Raw genomic sequence first — 20,976 nt, 5'->3', positions numbered from 1 at the left:
TTTCGGTCGACTGGTCCACACCCATATCAATTAAGAATTCACGAGGGATAGGAAATCCCTAACAGTACTGGGCAGCTCCTAGTGGTCAACAGTTTCAGACTGTCGTTGTACTGGGCAGCTCCTAGTGGTCAGCAGTGTCAGACTGTGGTTGTACTGGGCAGCTCCCAGGTGTGAGTGTGTAGTACTATGTGAGTGTGAAACAGGGCCTTGCTGAAAAAGAGCAGCGATGCTCAGTGAACTGACCCCAGTAAATAAATAGAGGTAAAAATAAAAAGGTTATAAGGCTTTCATTCAGAATGACCAGCTTCTCAACCAGTTTCTATAACAAAATCACAAAAAAATAAAGGCAACATTACTTAATACGGACTGTATTGATCTATTTATGAGCTTAAGAGGTTAATGGAAACCCTGTGTGGGGCACTGCATGTATCATTAAGAGGAACAGCTCTAAACAAGCATTGTGGTATCATCTTGGTTAATAAGACATACAGTTGCAATAAAAATTATTCAACCCCCATTGCATATTGGGCTTTTTTAAATTTAAAGAACAGTTTAAATAGTTAAATTAAATGAAAATTACCATGGTTTTTATAAAATTCAACACAAAATGCTATCTTTAATCACTACTGCAGTCTCAAAATTATTCAACCCCCTGTCTCAAACCCCCAGTCTCAAAATTATTCAACCCTGTCTCAAAATTATGCAGCCCTGTCTCAAAATTATTCAACCCCCTGTCTCAAGATTATTCAACCCCGTCTCAAACTTATTCAACCCCCTGTCTCAAAATTATTCAATCCTGTCTCAAAATTATTCAACTCCCTGTCTCAAAATTATTCAACCCCCCCGTTTCAAAATTATTCAACCCCCTGTCTCAAAATTATTCAACCCCGTTTCAAAATTATTCAACCCCGTCTCAAAATTATTCAACCCTCGTCTCAAAATTATTCAACCCCCGGTCTCAAAATTATTCAACCATGTCTCAAAATTATTCAACCCCCCGTCTCAAAATTATTCAACCCCCCGTCTCAAGATCATTCAACTCCCGGTCTCAAAATTATTCAACCCCCAAACAAAAAATTATTCAACCCTTGTCTCAAAATTATTCAACCCTGTCTCAAAATTATTCAACACCCTGTCTCAAAATTATTCAACACCCGGTCTCAAAATGTATCAACCCTGTCTCAAAATTATTCAACCCCTCTTCTCACAATTATTCAACCCCTGTCTCAAAATTATTCAACCCCTGTCTCAAAAGTATTCAACCCGCCGTCTCAGAATTATTCAACCCCTCGTCTCAAAATTATTCAACCCCGTCTCAAACCCCCTGTCTCAAAATGATTCAACCCCCAGGGCTCGAAATAAACATTTTTACTTGGTAGCACTGGTTGGGAGCACCAGCAAAAATTTAGGAGCACCCACCAAAATGTAAGGAGCACCAACAATATATACGTAATATATATTTTTTATTGATAAAAAAAACTACAATATAACAGTACTGTAATGCAGTAAAACAGTGAAAGTAGCCTTAAACTATAGTATAGTGTAGACCTAGTAGTGTAGCCTATAGTGTAGACTAGGCATGTGCCGGTATGACATTTTGAGGGTACGATAACCTTGGGCAAAAATACCACGGTTTCACGGTATTCGGTACATAAAGAAATCCCCCATTGAACAAAACGTATTACAGTGCACAATAATCTTTTCTGTAAGTGTTATTTATGAATGTGTGAAGACTGTCTGTATTACACACAGAGGGAACTGTCTGACCACTTTAAAACTAAGTATACTTCCAAATAAACGTTCATGATTATGAATATGTAGGCTACATGTCAAAAGGGCATTTTGCTAATGTAATCTACTTGCAAAGATGTATGTTATATAGCCTAGTACTATTCTTACTGGATTAAACTTTGGATTAATCTTTTGTGGTGGCTCAACATTATTCACACACGGAACTATGTGTTGGGATAAGGGTTCCGCACGGACCATATTGTTGTTACATTGCTGTCGGCAAACTAGCTCAGTGTCAACAGAGTGTTGACGTTGAGTTGAGTTGATGTTAGCTGCTAGCTGGCTACCCGAATCCACAACAGCCAGGCAGCCAACCTTACAAAATACAGTCTCAACCAATCACATCGATTTCTACAGTTACTTAGCTCCACTCCATTGCGAATTAAAAGGTAGACAGCCCGTATTAGCTAGCTACAGTTGCTAGGTAGCTAACGTCAGCCACCCGAATGACGGTAGCTAGCTAACGTTAGCCACAGCTGCAAAAACGAATTTCAATGATGTTATGCTTATGAGCTATCAGTAGCTAGCCAGCTAGATAACGTTAGACAACGCCTTGTGTATTAAACTAAAGTGAATAGTTTACTGGGCCATTGTTTAATTGTTGCTTCAGTGATGTTAAAAGAGGACCTGCACGCTTGCTATCTTCGGTGCGAATGAGACGGGTCTGTGAGGGGGAGGGGCAATGAGGGTGTGTGAGCGTGTGTGCGTCAACTTAACCAATCTAAAATCGTTAAAGGTAAGAACGTCAAGCTCATGTTTGATTGGTTAGAATGGTCACTGTCAACTCACAAGGCACATACTGAGTGACAAACTAGCGAATGGACAGAGAAAGGGATGTTCGGGGAGGGGGGGGGGGAGGTCGCAGCAGAACAATTATTTGCACTTGCACAAATGCTCCCAATTATATTTTGAGGTCGCACAAGTACAATTTCGGTCGCAATTTCGAGCCCTGAACCCCCCGTCTCAAAATGATTCAACCCCCTGTCTCAAAATGATTCAACCCCCGTCTCAAAATGATTCAACTCCCGGTCTCAAAATTATTCCATCCTGTCTCAAAATTATTCAACCCTCGTCTAAAAATTATTCAAACTGTCTCAAAATTATTCAACGCTTGTCTCAAAATTATTCAACCCTGTCTCAAGATTATTCAACTCCCGGTCTCAAAATTATTCAACCCCCAAACTCAAAATTATTCAACCCCTGGTCTCAAAAGTATTCAAACCTGTCTCAAAAATATTCAACCCCCCGTCTCAGAATTATTCAACCCCTCGTCTCAAAATTATTCAACCCCCTGTCTCAAACCCCGGTCTCAAAATTATTCAACCCCCTGTCTCAAGATTATTCAACCCCCTGTCTCAAAATTATTCAACCCCCTGTCTCAAAATTATGCAACCCCCTGTCTCAAGCACACCTGGTGCAATTAATCATGGGCAATTAGTTCAAGTGTGCTTGAGATAGAACACATAAATACTTGGGACTGGCTAGGGCAGGGGTCGGCAACCTGCGGCCTCGAGGCCGCATGCGGCTCTTTAGCCAATCAGCTGCGGCTCCCTGACCAAAATTTTTTTTTTTTTTTTTTACTTTTTTTTTTCTTCTTATTTTGGAGATCGATGTCATACTGTGACACTGAAATGAAAAAATATTTCATCAACTAAGATATTTAGTCAACAAAAGGCTTGCCTGTATGCCTGATATGTGGTGCGAAATTTGCGAACAACGAAAAATTTACTTTTCATTTTATAGATTTTCCACAAATAAGGGAAGGACTCTAATAGAGCTGCATAGTTCAGGGTTTTATTTCAAAGTAGGTCTACAGATGTCAGTGTTTTTTCTCCTTTTGTGTTTTATTTAAAAGTAGGTCTACACATGGTAGTCTTTTTTCAAAGTGGACTACTTTTTATTTGATAAATGTTCCACAAATAAGGGAAGGACTCAAATATACCTGAATAGTTCAGGGTTTTATTTCAAAGTCGGTCTACAGACACCAGTGTTTTGTCTCCTCTTCTGTGTTTTATTAAAAAATAGGTCTACACAGCCAGTATTTTTTCTCCTCTTCATAAGAGTTTGAGGTTTTGTTATAACAGGTAAAAACAGCAATTAAAAAGTCAAAATTTTTCTTTTTGTTGCTTTATAATCCCATTAATGCAACAAACTGTGTGCTATAAGTATAAAGTATAATAAATCGTAATTTACTATAAATTAAATGTGGGGTATGCTTGGGGATATATAAAACGTTATACACTGTGTTATCTTCATTTTAAGGGTAAATAGGTTGTGCGGCTCCCTGAGCATTTTATTTTGTGGGACGGGGGAAAAGTGGCTCTTTTGATACTAAAGGTTGCTGACCCCTGGGCTAGGGGTTTGTTGAGACTAGAGTGACGTTTGATTGCATGTTAGAAACATGGCTAAGATTGGTCGAGTTATTTACCTGGAGGCGGGGCAGAAGGCCATAGCTCTTACTCATTGGTAGTGTTATTTAGCTGGAGGTGGGGCAGAAGGCCACAGCTCGTACCGATTGGTCATGTTATTTACCTGGAGGCGGGGCAGAACGCCACAGCTCGTACCGATTGGTCGTGGGCGATGAAACAGTGGTATGGCAGCAGGGTGAGAGAGCGGTCTGGAGAACGCAAGCGCAACAACGGTGAGGTGGTACACAAGTCCCATAGACCTACCACACCTAGAGAGATAGAGACAGAGAGAGAGACAGAGACAGAGACAGAGAGAGAGAGAGAGAGAGAGAGAGAGAGAGAGAGAGAGAGAGAGAGAGAGAGAGAGAGAGAGAGACATAGAGAGAGAAATAGACAGGAGACAGAGAGAGACATAGAGAAAGAGACAGAGAGAGAGACATAGATAGAGAGAAAGAGACAGAGAGAGACATAGAGAGAGAGACAGAGAGAGAGAGAAAGAGAGTGAGAGAGACAGAAAGAGAGACAGAGAGAGACATGGATAGAGAGAAAGAGACAGAGAGACAGAGAGAGATATATAGAGAGAGAGAGAGAGAGAGAGAGAGAGAGAGAGAAAGAGACAGAGAGTGAGAGAGACAGAAAAGAGACAGAGAGAAAGACAGAGAGACACAAAGAGAGAGATAGAGATACAGATAGAGACATAGAGAGAGACGTAGAGAGATATAATGAGAGAGAGAGACACACACACACACACACACACACACACATGGAGAGAGAGACACACATGGAGACAGAGATAGTGAGATAAGGACAGAGAGGGGGAGAGAGAGAGAAACAGATAAAGAAAGAGAGGGGGAGAGAGAGAGGAGGAAAGAGAGAGGGAGAGACGCAAATACAGATTATATAATGCTTTTTTATAGATATATATTTTTTCCTTCTATAACAAGCTAGTTATAATGCATCTAGTGGTTACATTATCTGGCAATGGAGAAGACACTCTTTCCAACCATGCATCCATCCAACCATGCAAGATGGCATCAGTGTTTCAGGCAACTAGTCAATAGCAGGGTCTCAGACCTGACTCTCGATGTACCTTGTGTCCAAACGGTGCCACAGGAACATATATGCATGTACTGGGAATGCCCTCCTGTTGAGATTTTTTGGGAAAATGTTACCTCTCAGCTCTCAGATATTTTCTATCTGACCATACCTGTATCTCCTTCTGTATTGTTATTGAATGATGTCTCTCAATTACACATGTGAAAAGACTCATTTTGGCCGGCCTCACAGCCGCAAAGAAATGTATTGCCTCACGTTGGATTCACCCAGACAAACTCTGCCCGAAGGTATGGATTCTCACCGATCTTGATGTGATCTATCTGGAGATATCCACTGCAGGGGTTAATTAATCTAATATTGCGATTTGGTTGGCTGCTGTGGCAAAGTTAAAAGAACGTGTATACGTTTGAAATGTTTGATTACTGAATAATGTATTGTGTGTGTGACTCACGTTTTTTTTAAATAATTGATTATGTGTATGTTCTGGGCCCCCTTGGCTTTGGGTCGGATGGTCGCGGGCTCGAGGTGGGGGGGGGGCCCTGGTTCGGGGCCTCTGCGGGTCGTGGTGTTAAAGAGGCTGATGCTTTGACTCGCTGGGGCACCGGACTCGGGGTCCTCGAGGGTTGGGGATCGTAGCTGCTGTGTCTGGTGACGGAGGGGGCTTGGGGTGATCACGGTACGGTACAGTCTGTCTCAATTATTGTCTTGTCATGTTGTGTTAAGTTATTGTTCTGGGATGTCTTTTATGTATTATTATTATTATTATTATTATTATTATTATTATTATTATTATTATTATTATTATTATTATTATTATTATTATTATTATTATTATTATTATTATTGTATTGTGATATGTTTTGTTTCATGTTGGTGAAAAAAATTAAATAAAAAGATTTGATCACAAAAAAAATAAAGAAAAATAAAGAAAAAAGCAGGCTGTGGACATTTAACAATTATATTTGTAATAAATTCAATTAAATCATTCAATCAGCCAATCAACCAACCAAACCACCCACCAACCAACCCGTACCGTTATAGAAACCCGCAACCAGTATGTTGTGAGGTTTGTCAGGCAGCCAGTCCATAGAGAGCACCTGTCCACTCCTCTCCTGGTGAGGGGCCTTGAAGGAGCCCAGCTTCAGAGTCACGACGCCCTGCGCCTGATGGGAAGAGGAGCCACACTTAGTCCACACCCACACCCACTGGGGCTCCATGGTACTAAAGACAGAATCAATCAGTGACCTCTAGGCCAAATAGCCCCTCTTGGTATTGTTGCGCTTTGTTTAATTTTCTGTCCGACGGCATTACAGATTCTACCTTTAACCCTTTGACTACCACACTACAGACGGTTGTCGCGTGGCAGTGAAAGGGTTAAAGGGGCTATGTACTGTGTACACACTCAAACGCATACTGGTCTGACAAATAATAACAGGGAAGCAGCAGGTTCAATATAACAATTAGAACCAAGCTATCGCTGAAAACTAGAGAACTTGAGGAATTCATTCAAGGTAGCAGCCCTTTTATGCTAGCTTATCGTCAGAAGGGGGAAATTGTAAATCATGTAATTTAATGGGTTCATTTATTTTTTTACCATGGTCAAGTTAGTTTAATGTTGGATCTAATTTCATTAGTGCTTATTCCACATTATTTGCATGCAGATGTGTCTATGTATAGGGGATGTTTGCTGGCCACACCTCAGGCTCTGGAGTTCTGGAGAAATTCACAGTATAATTAGTTACTATAGCTTTATCTTCAAGCACATTATCTATGAAATTGTATTTGTAATAATGAAATTAAATTATTACAAATAATACACTATTGCACACACATCACGTGCATCACGTACATGCACACAAACGTGCGCACACACACACGGTTAGGAATGAGAGAAATATACTATAAGGGGATTGTCTAATTTCCTTTTCCTTTGATTCACCATTTGTCTAAACTGTTTTTTTTTCATTGAGAGAAATATAACCGGGTTATAATAATAATAATAATAATTACTTGCATTTATATAGCGCTTTTCTAGACACTCAAAGTGCTTTACAATGTAGGGTGGAAATTGCCTCCTTTACCACCACTGGTAGCACCCAACCTTAGGCTACGCAAGCTCAATGGCTACCATACACTGGCACCAGGCACACATCACACTACACAATGGCTGAACGGCTCAGGAGACAGGGATTGATCAGCCAATTAAGGGGAAGGGATGATTAGGTGGCCTTGATGTCAGAGACCTGATTGGGAATTTGGCCAGGAACGTCGGGGAGCCCCCTGCTCTTTACGATAGGCATCGGTTCTTTAACAACCTCGGTTTAGCGTCTCGTTCGAAGGACGGCACTCGCAGCTGTACGGTGTCCCTATCACTGTAACAGGGGCATTGTTACAGACAAGTCCAGAGGACAGAGTGCGCCCTGCTGGACGACAACACCACTTTCCGACAGCAGCCTTGACCGGGGATCGAACCGGTGATCTTCCGATCATGAGTCCGGAGCTCTACTCATGTAGCCACGCTGCCGGACGTTAGGCATTGAGTTAGGGGTTAGGCATCGATTGATACCCGAGTGTGCATGTGCACTCTGGGAGCCGGAACTAATCACCTCCATAAAGCAGTTGGTGTTCCCAGAGGGGGTTGAAGACCGGTGACACGCCGACAAGGTGCAGAGTGTGGCGTGAGGAAGTGGAATGCAGTTGACCACGAGATAAAAAGCTACTTATTGTGAGCACCCATGAGCTACCACGAGATAAGAAGCTACTTATTGTGAGCACCCATGAGCTACCACGAGATAAGAAGCTACTTATTGTGAGCACCCATGAGCTACCACGATATAAGAAGCTACTTATTGTGAACACCCATGAGCTACCACGAGATAAGAAGCTACTTATTGTGAACACCCATGAGCTACCATGAGATAAGAAGCTACTTATTGTGAACACCCATGAGCTACCACGAGATAAGAAGCTACTTATTGAGAGCACCCATGTGCTACCACGAGATAAGAAGCTACTTATTGTGAGCAACCATGAGCTACCACGAGATAAGAAGCTACTTATTGTGAGCACCCATGAGCTACCAAGAGATAAGAAGCTACTTATTGTGAGCAACCATGAACTACCACGAGATAAAAAGCTACTTATTGTGAACTACAATGAACTACCACGAGATAAGAAGCTACTTATTGTGAACTCCAATGAACTACCACAAGATAAGAAGCTACTTATTGTGAACTCCCATGAACTTTTTTTGGATTAGAGAACCAGTGTTTTAGGCTTGGGTTATCATGCACGTGGCCACGATAATGGCCCTCATGTGTCCCCGATAATAGAACGATATTAATTTATGCTTCACCTCATTGTTGTAGCGTTATGTGAGCCTACGTTCTGACCCTGTATATAACGTTACCTCATGTAGCCTAACTTGAGTGGAGAAAACTTTGGAAAGATGTCAGCTCTCGTTAGCAAAATAATGCAAATGTGCCTAACGTGACAAGTCAATGGTGGTGAGACTGTACGAGGGTAGATACTAACGTTGGGTACACATTGGGAAAGACATTGTTTTTATCCATACAGTTGAAAAAGACAGTTTCAAGGAAATGGTAAAGAACAAGGAAACCGATGTTAGCTTTAGGCTCGAGCCGCGTTTACATGTAATAATAATAAATAAATACATTTTATTTGGAGGCGCCTTTCAAAACACCCAAGGTCACCTTACAGGGCATAAAAAACAGAACAGTCAAGATCAGATGTGTAACTTTTACGCTGAACTCTTGAGCCTCTTAGCTCTCCAAACAAACGTAAAATACGGTAACCCATAGGAACAAACAACTCCATAAAGGCACAAACAACTGAATCTATATTCTAACAGAACAATTAGAACAACTATCTTATCGACCCGGTCCACCGCCGCTTGGCCCCGGGAGGCCCCAGACAGTGCTGCCCCCCCCGGGAGACCTTGTGTGCAGATTCTGGTCAACTAACCTAGGGTTATTTCTTCATCGACAGCCAGCCCTTTTGTTCAGTTTCCTCATCTTTTCCTCAACACTACACTTAATGTGAGGACTAGAGCTTGAGCTAGAACTGAATATCCCTAGACGGGCTGTAATCCGTAACACACACACACATACACGCGTGACGCACAGACGCACAAACACACACGCACACAGTGAGTGAGAGAGTGGTTGGTGACAGGAGCCTACCTGGTATATGTGAGGTCCTTGGCTGGGTTCTCCTGTAGGAAAACACATATATCACCTTTATTAACACTGCACTGCTTATGAATGATGCTGGGATTGGACATATTTATGACCAGAGGCAAATAAACATACACAGGAGTACAATCGTGCACACACATGTGCCCACGTGAATGTGCACACACACACACACACACACACACACACACACACACAGACACACACACACACATTATGGCTGTCACTTTTCAATTGAACTTTTGTTTGAACCTGGTAAAATATTAACAGTTCAAACTGTAGTGATATGAAAATCAGAGCACTGCAGATAAAGCTTAGCCCATTAATAATCTAGTACTATGCTTTTCAGCATCCCAGAATCACAAGTAGTGTGCCTTGTATTCCAACAGATTCCAACATTCTTATGCTGCACGTTAGAGCTGTGAATCTTCACTGGCCTCACGATTCGATTACGATTCAGCTGTCCACGATTCGATTCTACGATGCATCTCAATGCAGCTCAATAATATATTACATCCTCAATTTTATAATCTATATTACCGCACATTGCTACTTTTTCATCAATTAATACAAGCAGTCAGATAAATGAACTTTCATTTAGAAAGTTCTTAAATCAGAATGTCAAAATAAATGTCTTTACTAGTGTTGCATGATACACAGATACTAGAAAGTTATCTCGATACCCAGCTGTTAAAAACGGTTCAATACTCCATTTTATTAGTATCAATACTTTTAGAATAGCCTGATGCTGTATTTTCTATAAGTTGAGTGGATGCATGACCGGAGCACTAGCTTTGCGTAGTGGGCGTGTCAACAGTGTCAGCTAAACACAGACATAGGCATAGGAATAGTCACAGATATCGCAGAATGTCTTATTTCATAATACAACGTTTCTGAATGGACGTTTGGATTCAACCAAGTTGTATGCAGTGATGAACAATTCTTTCCCAGCGGAACACAAGTTACTCAACGTTACACAGGTCGAGCTATGCATGCTTAGCTTGCTAACGTTAAGATGGCAGTAGCTGTCTGCCAACAAATATGTTGTTTAAACAAATGGATTCACAAAATGGATTACCATCCAAACGTTATTGAAGACTCCTGTGACCAGTAAGTATACTACGTACATCTAACTTTTACTAACTTTTTCACCGCAGCAATTTTGCACAAATGTTCTAATCTATGTTATATGCGTAAATGTGCACTATGTGCCTAAAGTCAAGACTCGACAGTGCAAGCGGTTCACTCGCATTCGCGACTAAAATAGCGAACCGGATTTAGTTAGTAGGCTATAATAATCGATTATGTTCCGTCACTGCATCGATGCAGAATTGTCCGAGAAATGTCCACACCCCTACTGCACGTTGGAACTATTGCCTGCCATAGGGCTATGTAGAGAGAGAAAGAGCACCATGCTATAGGGGTATGTAGAGAGAGAAAGAGCACCATGCTATAGGGGTATGTAGAGAGAGAAAGAGCACCATGCTATAGGGCTATGTGGAGAGAGAAAGAGCACCATGCTATAGGGGTATGTGGAGAGAGTGTGTATCTGTGAATCATTGAGGGTTTCATTACATTTATCTGACTAGCTGAGACAGAGAGAGAAAGAGAAAGAGAAAGAGAGAGAGAGAGAGAGAGAGAGAGAGAGAGAGAGAGAGAGAGAGAGAGAGAGAGAGAGAAGAGAGAGAGAGAGAGAGAGAGAGAGAGAGAGAGAGAGAGAGAGAGAGAGAGAAAGAGAGAGACTGAGTGAACAAGTAAGAGAGGAGAGAAGAAAGCGTACGTGTTGTGTATGTGTGTGTGTATGTGTGTGTGTGTGTGTGTGTGGTGTGTGTGTGTGTGTGTGTGTGTGTGTGTGTGTGTGTGTGTGTGTGTGTGTGTGTGTGTGTGTGTGTGTGTGTGTGTGTGTGTGTGTGTGTGTGTGTGTGTGTTGTGTGTGTATGTATGTGTGTACATTGTGCTGAAGGGTTGAGAGGAGATAGTGTTTAATCATAAGGTGCCGGTTAGGAGCTGACAGGCTATTTGTCCTGCTGTCTGGCTCCTGCTTTTCACTCCCCGATAGAGAGGGAGAGGAGGAGACAGACAAGGGGACAGACAGACAGACAGAGAGGGAGAGGAGGAGACAGACAAGGGGACAGACAGACAGACAGAGAGGGAGAGGAGGAGACAGACAAGGGGACGGACAGACAGACAGAGAGGGAGAGGAGGAGACAGACAAGGGGACAGACAGACAGAGAGGGAGAGGAGGAGACAGACAAGGGGACAGACAGACAGACAGAGAGGGAGAGGAGGAGACAGACAAGGGGACAGACAGACAGACAGACAGAGAGGGAGAGGAGGAGACAGACAAGGGGACAGACAGACAGACAGAGAGGGAGAGGAGGAGACAGACAAGGGGACAGACAGACAGACAGAGAGGGAGAGGAGGAGACAGACAAGGGGACAGACAGACAGAGAGGGAGAGGAGGAGACAGACAAGGGGACAGACAGACAGACAGAGAGGGAGAGGAGGAGACAGACAAGGGGACAGACAGACAGACAGACAGAGAGGGAGAGGAGGAGACAGACAAGGGGACAGACAGACAGACAGAGAGGGAGAGGAGGAGACAGACAAGGGGACAGACAGACAGAGAGGGAGAGGAGGAGACAGACAAGGGGACAGACAGACAGACAGAGAGGGAGAGGAGGAGACAGACAAGGGGACAGACAGACAGAGAGGGAGAGGAGGATACAGACAAGGGGACAGACAGACAGACAGAGAGGGAGAGGAGGAGACAGACAAGGGGACAGACAGACAGAGAGGGAGAGGAGACAGACAAGGGGACAGACAGACAGACAGAGAGGGAGAGGAGGAGACAGACAGACAGACAAGGGGACAGACAGACAGACAGACAGACAGAGAGGGAGAGGAGACAGACAAGGGGACAGACAGACAGACAGAGAGGGAGAGGAGGAGACAGACAGACAGACAAGGGGACAGACAGACAGACAGACCGACAGAGAGGGAGAGGAGGAGACAGACAAGGGGACAGACAGACAGACAGACAGAGAGGGAGAGGAGGAGACAGACAGACAGACAGACAGAGGAGGAGACAGACAAGGGGACATACAGACAGACAGACAGAGAGGGAGAGGAGACAGACAAGGGGACAGACAGACAGACAGAGAGGGAGAGGAGGAGACAGACAGACAGACAGACAGACAGACAGAGAGAGAGAGAGGGAGAGGAGGAGACAGACAGACAGACAGACAGACAGAGAGGAGACAGACAAGGGGACAGACAGACAGAGAGGAGATAGCCTGGGACTAGCAGACAGCGTTGTGGACCAGAGCCACGAGTTAACTCGTGGCGAGTTGTTATTGTTTTATTCCATATTAATAACGCTATTAACGTCCCCGATCGACTTGCAGGACCTACCCGCATATTTGATTTTCTAAACATGCAATACCGGCCAGATCCGCTTAGGGGCGCCATCGCTCCACTGCAGTATCATTGAGGGCGATTGAAAAAAAAAAATTTACCGTCTGTGGACGTTTCATATGAGCCTCGATCCCAGCCGAACATACTCCATCTTTGATCACGTTACCAAACGCAGATTTCAGCCTGGAATAATGGGATTTATGATCAGCCAATGGACATATCGATCTACCAGATTCCGATGACTAATGACGAAATGCTGCCGGCGATCACATGGGCTGACGGTAGGATACTATTCCCCCAAATTACAGCTGGATTGGACATTGTTGTAACACGCAACGTGATCGATCAGTGAAAATGGCTACTTGAACGCACACTGTATTGCTAATCAATAATAGTAATCGGCATCCCCCGCCGCCCCCATTTCATCCATAGATGCTCTGTAATAGTCCGGATGCTACGCAGTTTGTTTTATTTCATTCGTATATATACAACAGAAATGGCGTTTGATATAACGTGACTAGCCTTTAGCCTATTATCTAGCTCCCCAGAAAAAAGACGAGGCGAAAACTGCGATAAACCTTATATTCACGGCGCTATAAAATGACAACCAACCGATGGATTTTTATTTTCTTTAAGCCATTATGAAGGCACAGTTTATGCACTCAAGTGACAATGAGAATGGACAGATAGCAATACTATAAAGTATATATATAGCTGTTAGAAAGTACATCGGTTTGTTGACAAAGCGTTGTCCTCCAGCCATATATTACACTGCAAGCCGTGGTCGTCAATGTGTTAAGCATTGGGTATATCGTTATTGTAATAAGCTAAAAAAACACAGATAGTGTTTGACCAGAAGTTCTCCTGTTTGTCTGGGACACAATGGTTTTGGCACCAATTTCTTCTAGTGTAAACCCTGAATGCAATACAAGTTGGATTTAGCGCCATTGGCACACTCTGCTGATGTAGGCTACTTTTTAATTGACCAGAATGTCTCATAATGACAAATGCCGGTTCAGTTGGTTCACATTCAAATCAAACCGGTTTAATGGAATATTTCACCTTTTTTTTATTGTTAAAAATAGTCTTACCTCTATGTAAAGTCATCTATAAAGAACCTTCTCTCCTGTGTCTCCTCTCTCTCTCCCCCCCAACCTTCCTACTGTCTCAATAAAGAACCTTCTCCCCTGTGTCTCCTCTCTCTCTCCCTCTCAGCCTTACTACTGTCTCAATAAAGACCCTTCTCTCCTGTGTCTTCCCTACTCTGTCTCTCTCTCAGCCTTCCTACTGTCTCAATAAAGAACCTTCTCTCCTGTGTCTCCTCTCTCTCTCCCTCTCAGCCGTCCTACTGTCTCAATAAAGACCCTTCTCTCCTGTGTCTTCCCTACTTTGTCTCCCTCTCAGCCATCCTACTGTCTCAATAAAGAAAAGGAATACGAAGGGGAGAGGACTGCCCATTCTGTTTAATTTGGAAAAAAAGAAAATAATTCAACAAAGCCAAACCTTCAACCTTAACGACCATTGCGGTTTGAGGCATGGAAGTACTAAGTTTGTCACTCATATAAAAAATTATACTGAAACCTGCACTGTGGAGGACTACGTCTGAAATAAGTCTATTGATTCAATCTGCCGGTCTTGACGGTCTTTGTAGATGCATGTGCTCCGCTGTGCTTTAATAGCTGTCAAATAAACTAGAATGATTTGGGGGGAGATACGTTGATGCTGGTGGGTGGTGTGGTAGCTGTCCATCTTTAGTCTTATTTGTGCACTGCTTTCTGTCCACTTCCAGTTTAGATGAGTGTCCCTGGAGATCGATAGGACATCAACGCCCTGCTAAAGCTGCTCTGATCACTGGCTCCACAAGGCCTCCACTCCCTCCGTCCAACACTACCGCCATCCAACCCAACACTACCTCCATCCAACCCAACACTACCTCCATCCAACCCAACACTACCTCCATCCAACCCAACACTACCTCCATCCAACCCAACACTACCTCCATCCAACCCAACACTACCTCCATCCATCCCAACACTACCGCCATCCATCCCAACACTACCGCCATCCATCCCAACACTACCTCCATCCAACCCAACACTACCTCCATCCAACCCAACACTACCTCCATCCAACCCAACACTACCTCCATCCAACCCAACACTACCTCCATCCAACCCAACACTACCTCCATCCAACCCAAAACTACCTCCATCCAACCCAACACTACATCCATCCAACCCAACCTCCATCCAACCCAACACTACCTCATCCAACACTACATCCAACCCAACACTACCTCCATCCAACCCAACACTACCTCCATCCAACCCAACACTACCTCCATCCAACCCAACACTACCTCCATCCAACACTACCTCCATCCAACCCAACACTACCTCCATCCAACCCAACACTACCTCCATCCAACACTACCTCCATCCAACCCAACACTACCTCCATCCAACCCAACACTACATCCATCCAACCCAACACTACCTCCATCCAACACTACCTCCATCCAACCCAACACTACCTCCATCCATCCCAACACTACCTCCATCCAACACTACCTCCATCCAACCCAACACTACATCCATCCAACCCAACACTACCTCCATCCAACACTACCTCCATCCAACCCAACACTACCTCCATCCAACCCAACACTACCTCCATCCAACCCAACACTACCTCCATCCAACACTACCTCCATCCAACCCAACACTACCTCCATCCAACCCAACACTACCTCCATACAACCCAACACTACCTCCATCCAACCCAACACTACCTCCATCCAACACTACCTCCATCCAACCCAACACTACCTCCATCCAACACTACATCCAACCCAACACTACCTCCATCCAACCCAACCTCCATCCAACACTACCTCCATCCAACCCAACACTACCTCCATCCAACCCAACACTACCTCCATCCAACACTACCTCCATCCATCCCAACACTACCTCCATCCATCCCAACACTACCTCCATCCAACACTACCTCCATCCAACCCAACACTACCTCCATCCAACACTACCTCCATCCATCCCAACACTACCTCCATCCATCCCAACACTACCTCCATCCAACACTACCTCCATCCAACCCAACACTACCTCCCCAAGATGGACTAGTCAATCAATCAAATTTATTTATATAGCACATTTAGACATGACGCTTGTCAACCAAAGTGCTTCACATAGCTAAGAACAAAGAAAAGTATAGAATAAACAGAAAAAACAACCAACGGATAGACAAAGGAAAACAGAACAACTCGTCAACAAGCAAGGCAAGAGTCAAAGTGAGTCAGGGAAGGCCAGGCGATATAGGTGGGTTTTGAGTTTCGATTTAAAAGACTCGATGGAGGGGGCAGATTTAATGGACATGGGGATGCTGTTCCAGAGGTCAGGGGCTGCGACCGCAAAAGCACGTCCCCCCCTAGACTTGAAATTAGACCTACGGGTGGTTAGGAGACCCTTGTCAGACGATCTGAGGGTCCTGAGGTTGGTATAGGGGGTGAGGAGGTCTGCTAGGTAAGCAGGGGCCTTACCATTAGGGCTTTGTAGACCAATAAGAGGACCTTGAAGTATATTCTAAAGCGCACCGGGAGCCAGTGGAGGGAGGCAAGTACAGGGGTGATGTGAGCTCTCTTCCAGGTACCTGTGAGCAGTCTAGCGTAGCGCTGTCTTAAATACTTCGAAGCTTCGTTCGATGGGCATGGGATTCGAATATGAAAATAAAAATCGATTATAAAAAAAAAATATATATATGATTTTTTTTTCTTTTTTTTTGCAAAATCAACTCTGCCTCTCTTTGTTAATTACAACAAGCAATGCTGTTTGTTATTTAAGATGAGGTCGGACTCGGCACTGACAGATTTGTGTTCATTGTGCTGCTTTTATAAAGCCTCAAATGACGGCTTACAATATTTTATGAAAGCAAAGTGTTTAGTTTGTCTAAGATTTAAACTTTACAGCACTGACAAAGTTGAACAAAGTGCTGTACAAGTCCCACAACATAAAAAAAATTAAATAAAAAATTTAAAAAAAGAAATCCACATTTTTTTTTACATTTCGAAGCTTCGAATTAAAATCGAATCTCAGCCCCGAAGCTTCGAATTCCAATTTCTTTTTCGAAGGTCAGCCCTTGTCTAGCGGCAGCGTTTTGGGAGAGTTGTAGATGGACTATTACTCTTTCCAGGTCTGAGGGGGGGGGGAAAAACACCCCTTCACCACCGACTAGTGCAAGCCATTTGTTTGTGACTACAAATGTCCCCACCTTCCATGCTCTGCTGAGGAACTTGATGTTTAAATGTATGTGTCGTTTATTAGAGTAAATCTAGTCTGTGTCAAATTTGAAAACATACGATATGGTAGATTGTTTAGAGCAGGGGTCAGCAACCTTTTTGACATGGAGTGCCTGTTTGAAATATAGGTGTGCCTCAACAATATTCCATGCATCGTAATTTTTTTTCTCATAATCAGGTCTTTTTAATGATAATTTTTACATTATTACATCATTATTGTTATTGTTATTATTAACAATATTATTATGATGGTTGTATCAACCCTAAATCTGAGTTGGGGGGGGGGGAATGCAATGCAGACAAACAGCTGCATACAGTGCGACCATTTCACTCACATTTGCCCATTCATTTTTGGACACATCACACACCATCGGTGTGTGTACTGTACGTGTGCTGTCATAGCTCCACCTACAGGCCTAATGGAGAACACCAGGAGAACACCAGGATGTGAATGGAGGGTGAATGTGAGGTATATCGTGTAAATAAGTTTTGATTGATCGCAAGACTACACTGTAAAAAAAAAATAATAATAAGTTACCAGAACTTAAAAATATTGAGTTCAGTTACTGTGCATTAAGGTTCAGTTTTCAATCCATAATAAGTTAACAGAAAAATAAGTACACAACCACATTATTTCAACCTAATAAAACTATGTTTATTGTTATTGTTTTAAGAACACAAGTTGACATGGTAATACTCACATTTTGAGTTAAAAAAATGGCTTTTAACCCATTCTCCGCCGATGACGTGTTAACACGTCATTCTCCGCCATGCGTAATCTGCCAATGACGCCGTAAGGCGTCTTTGAGATCAATATTTCATATTTTCGTCATGGTATTCACATTTCACCCACGGAGTCTTGGCTGGTGCTGTAGGATTCCGCTCAACTCTGCAACGCTTCAATACCGCCACCTCGTGGCCGATCGACGAGTTGCCAAACCGGAAGTGGCCGGAAGTGCTTGGTCCGTCCCCTATTTTCGTCCAGCCACTTGGTGATCGTCCCGGGGCTCAATACAGACACTGTGGATATGGATCTTTGCCATAACTCAATAATCAACATTATTTGGACGTGTATTAGTAATATACAACCCGGCAATGGATTGCATCGATCAACATCCCATAATAGCGATCTTTTTGCTCCACTCTCATCACCCAACGCTACGAGGAGACTGGGGTGAGTTTCAGCGTTTTTCTTTACCATTTTCGATACAAACTGCTCTGATCAATATATCACCCATACTACATGAATCATTTAACGTCGGTCATTGAATTATAAACGACCCCCCCCCCCCCTCCGTTCACCCGCGCATGATAACGTCTAGGACCATGTACAGTTGAAATTTTTTATCTGGCGTCGATCGGTATCAAACTGCATTTGATGATATGCATTTATGGCTATATCACGTTCTATGAAATACTGCAGAAAACGATAAAAACATATTTATACTCTAGACCGTATTTTTGTATGAATGTGTGAATGAAAAAGTACTGTAAAACATTCCTACATCCTGAACGATAGATAATTGATGTTGAATGGGCCATAGTAATGTCAATTTAGCAATACATTTTAAAAAGTTATAGCCCTGCAAAGAAGGTGAACATCTCCATAGACAAATAGAGCTGGCAGAGGATGGTTTAGGATGGGTACAATGCCCGGCAGAGAATAGGTTAACATGTGCAATGTTCAATGAAATAGACAAATAAATAATAAAATTTGTTGATTAATCCCACTGGTCACAATGGTGACCGTAATAATGTTTTTGTTATAAGGCTCTGCAAATGTTACTGAATGATGTAGCAATGTATTTCCAGCTAAATTGAAATAAAGTAAAAATAACCTGTGGGAGGATTTCAACAAGATAAATGCGACAACAGTGCAAAATATTTCACTATAATACATTAAAAAAAAAAGATTATAATATATATATATATATATTTTAATGCTGCCCCCTGTGCCTATGAAAATGCACGCGTGCCTAGGGTTGCTTACCCCTGGTTTAGAGGATGAGTTCTGTGTCTATCAAGTTCTGTGTTCTGAACCAGATTGAAGTCCCCTCCAACATTGAAATGTATTATTTATCTCAACATATTGGATATGAAGAACAACATAAGGACATTATAGCAATTTAGAGCCATTTATTAAGGATGTCATGATGAATTATGTTTAATAAGTACATAACCCTTGCTTAAAATCACAATGGAATTGTAATAAAAAATAATGAATCTAAAAGGGTAACAACAACAGACTTGCTCCTACTGATGAACCAGGCCTTGTGTTTTGTGTTCCCATTTCCTCTAAATGAGAGACTGAGTGGTCGTGCAATGCAAGATACTATTGTCCACAATTACTTTTGAAGGTTGACCACACCCCTCCAGTGGGATCAAGGTAATCCAGATTTTTTTTGGATCAAACTGATCCAAATCTTATGTTTTTGTTTTGAACTACCTGTTTTGAAGATTTAATCCAGATTAAAGGGGAACTCCAACATTTTGGGAAATTAGCTTATTTAACATCTTCCCTGGAGTTAGACAAGAAGATACATACCTTTTTTGTCTCTGTGCGTGCATTTTAGCTTTGGGAATAGACGCTCCGTTAGCATAGCTTAGCTTCATCACTGGAAGTGGGGGAGGGTTAGAGCCTTACAGTGCCTTACAGTGTATTGCAAGGTCTGACATTGACCAAACTTGATATGCATGACCTTGGTGGGCTCTAGGTCAACTCCTGAAAAGGGGGTCAATGTCAGACCTTGCAATCAAAAGTTAGGGGCGCACTGAAATTATGGCAAGGGTTATTAGCCCCCTAACTTTTGATTGCAAAGTCTGACATTGACCCCCTTTTCAGGAGTTGACCTAGAGCCCACCAAGGTCATGCATATCAAGTTTGGTCAATGTCAGACCTTGCAATACACTGTAAGGCACTGTAAGGCTCTAACCCTCCCCCACTTCCAGTGATGAAGCTAAGCTATGCTAACGGAGCGTCTATTCCCAAAGCTAAAATGCATGCACAGAGACAAAAAAGGTATGTATCTTCTTGTCTAACTCCAGGGAAGATGTTAAATAAGCTAATTTCCCAAAATGTTGGAGTTCCCCTTTAAAGATTCCTGATCCTGTTTAGGGTGCGCTCCAGCATTTAGGGTGCACTTTACTGCCTTCACTGTCTACAACTGTCTTACACTGTAATCATAACTACCTATCTCATCCTATAGTTATAGTTAGTGATGCACGATATATCGGCCGCCGATATAATATCGGCCGATATGGCAGTTTTTTTACACATCGTATCGGTATCGATACTAAAAAATATATATATATCTTTTTACATGTTTTGGCCTTAAATAGTTTCAAAATATCAGTCATTTCTGAAAATAAGTTACAAAAGTAAAAAAATTATGCGTTTTGGAAAATAGCTCTTTATTTGATTATCATAAAAAAGTGTTTTCTATACAGAGATATCGACATCGGTAAATATCGGTATCGGCCAGAACAGCAATATTAATATCGGTATCGGCCACAATTTTCACATCGGTGCATCACTACCTATAGTATACCCATATATTACTGTTTACATAGATAGTCATGTACAACTATACTATTATACTGTATATATTGTATATATGTAACGGATGGTACCGCAAAGCATCACGAGTAGCGGTACTATGGGTTAAACTCACTCTCTTCCTCAAAAGACACAGACACGTTACAAAGCAGTGAAATCACCTCTTGGTATAGCGGTCTGTGCTGTTGCCCGCGGCGTGGGAGACCCGTGTTCGAAAC

The 20,976-nt window shown here is 42.6% G+C and overlaps 1 protein-coding gene across 1 annotated transcript in view; it reads right to left on the bottom strand.

Moving 5' to 3' along the window:
- gtf3c2 (general transcription factor IIIC, polypeptide 2, beta) overlaps positions 1 to 20,976 on the bottom strand; it is a 141,854-nt gene that overhangs the window by 53,106 nt on the left and 67,772 nt on the right. The window contains exons 13-15 of the mRNA XM_084314182.1: positions 9,458 to 9,489; positions 6,289 to 6,418; positions 4,324 to 4,468 (exon numbers count right to left, since the gene is read on the bottom strand). Coding sequence (XP_084170308.1) covers positions 4,324 to 4,468; positions 6,289 to 6,418; positions 9,458 to 9,489 — 307 coding nt within the window. The remainder of the gene's footprint in view (positions 1 to 4,323; positions 4,469 to 6,288; positions 6,419 to 9,457; positions 9,490 to 20,976) is intronic.

This window comes from Notolepis coatsorum (assembly GCF_963971535.1).
Source record: "Notolepis coatsorum genome assembly, chromosome: 5".
Classification (NCBI taxonomy): Eukaryota; Metazoa; Chordata; class Actinopteri; order Aulopiformes; family Paralepididae; genus Notolepis; species Notolepis coatsorum.
This window is presented reverse-complemented; position numbering and strand designations above follow the sequence as displayed.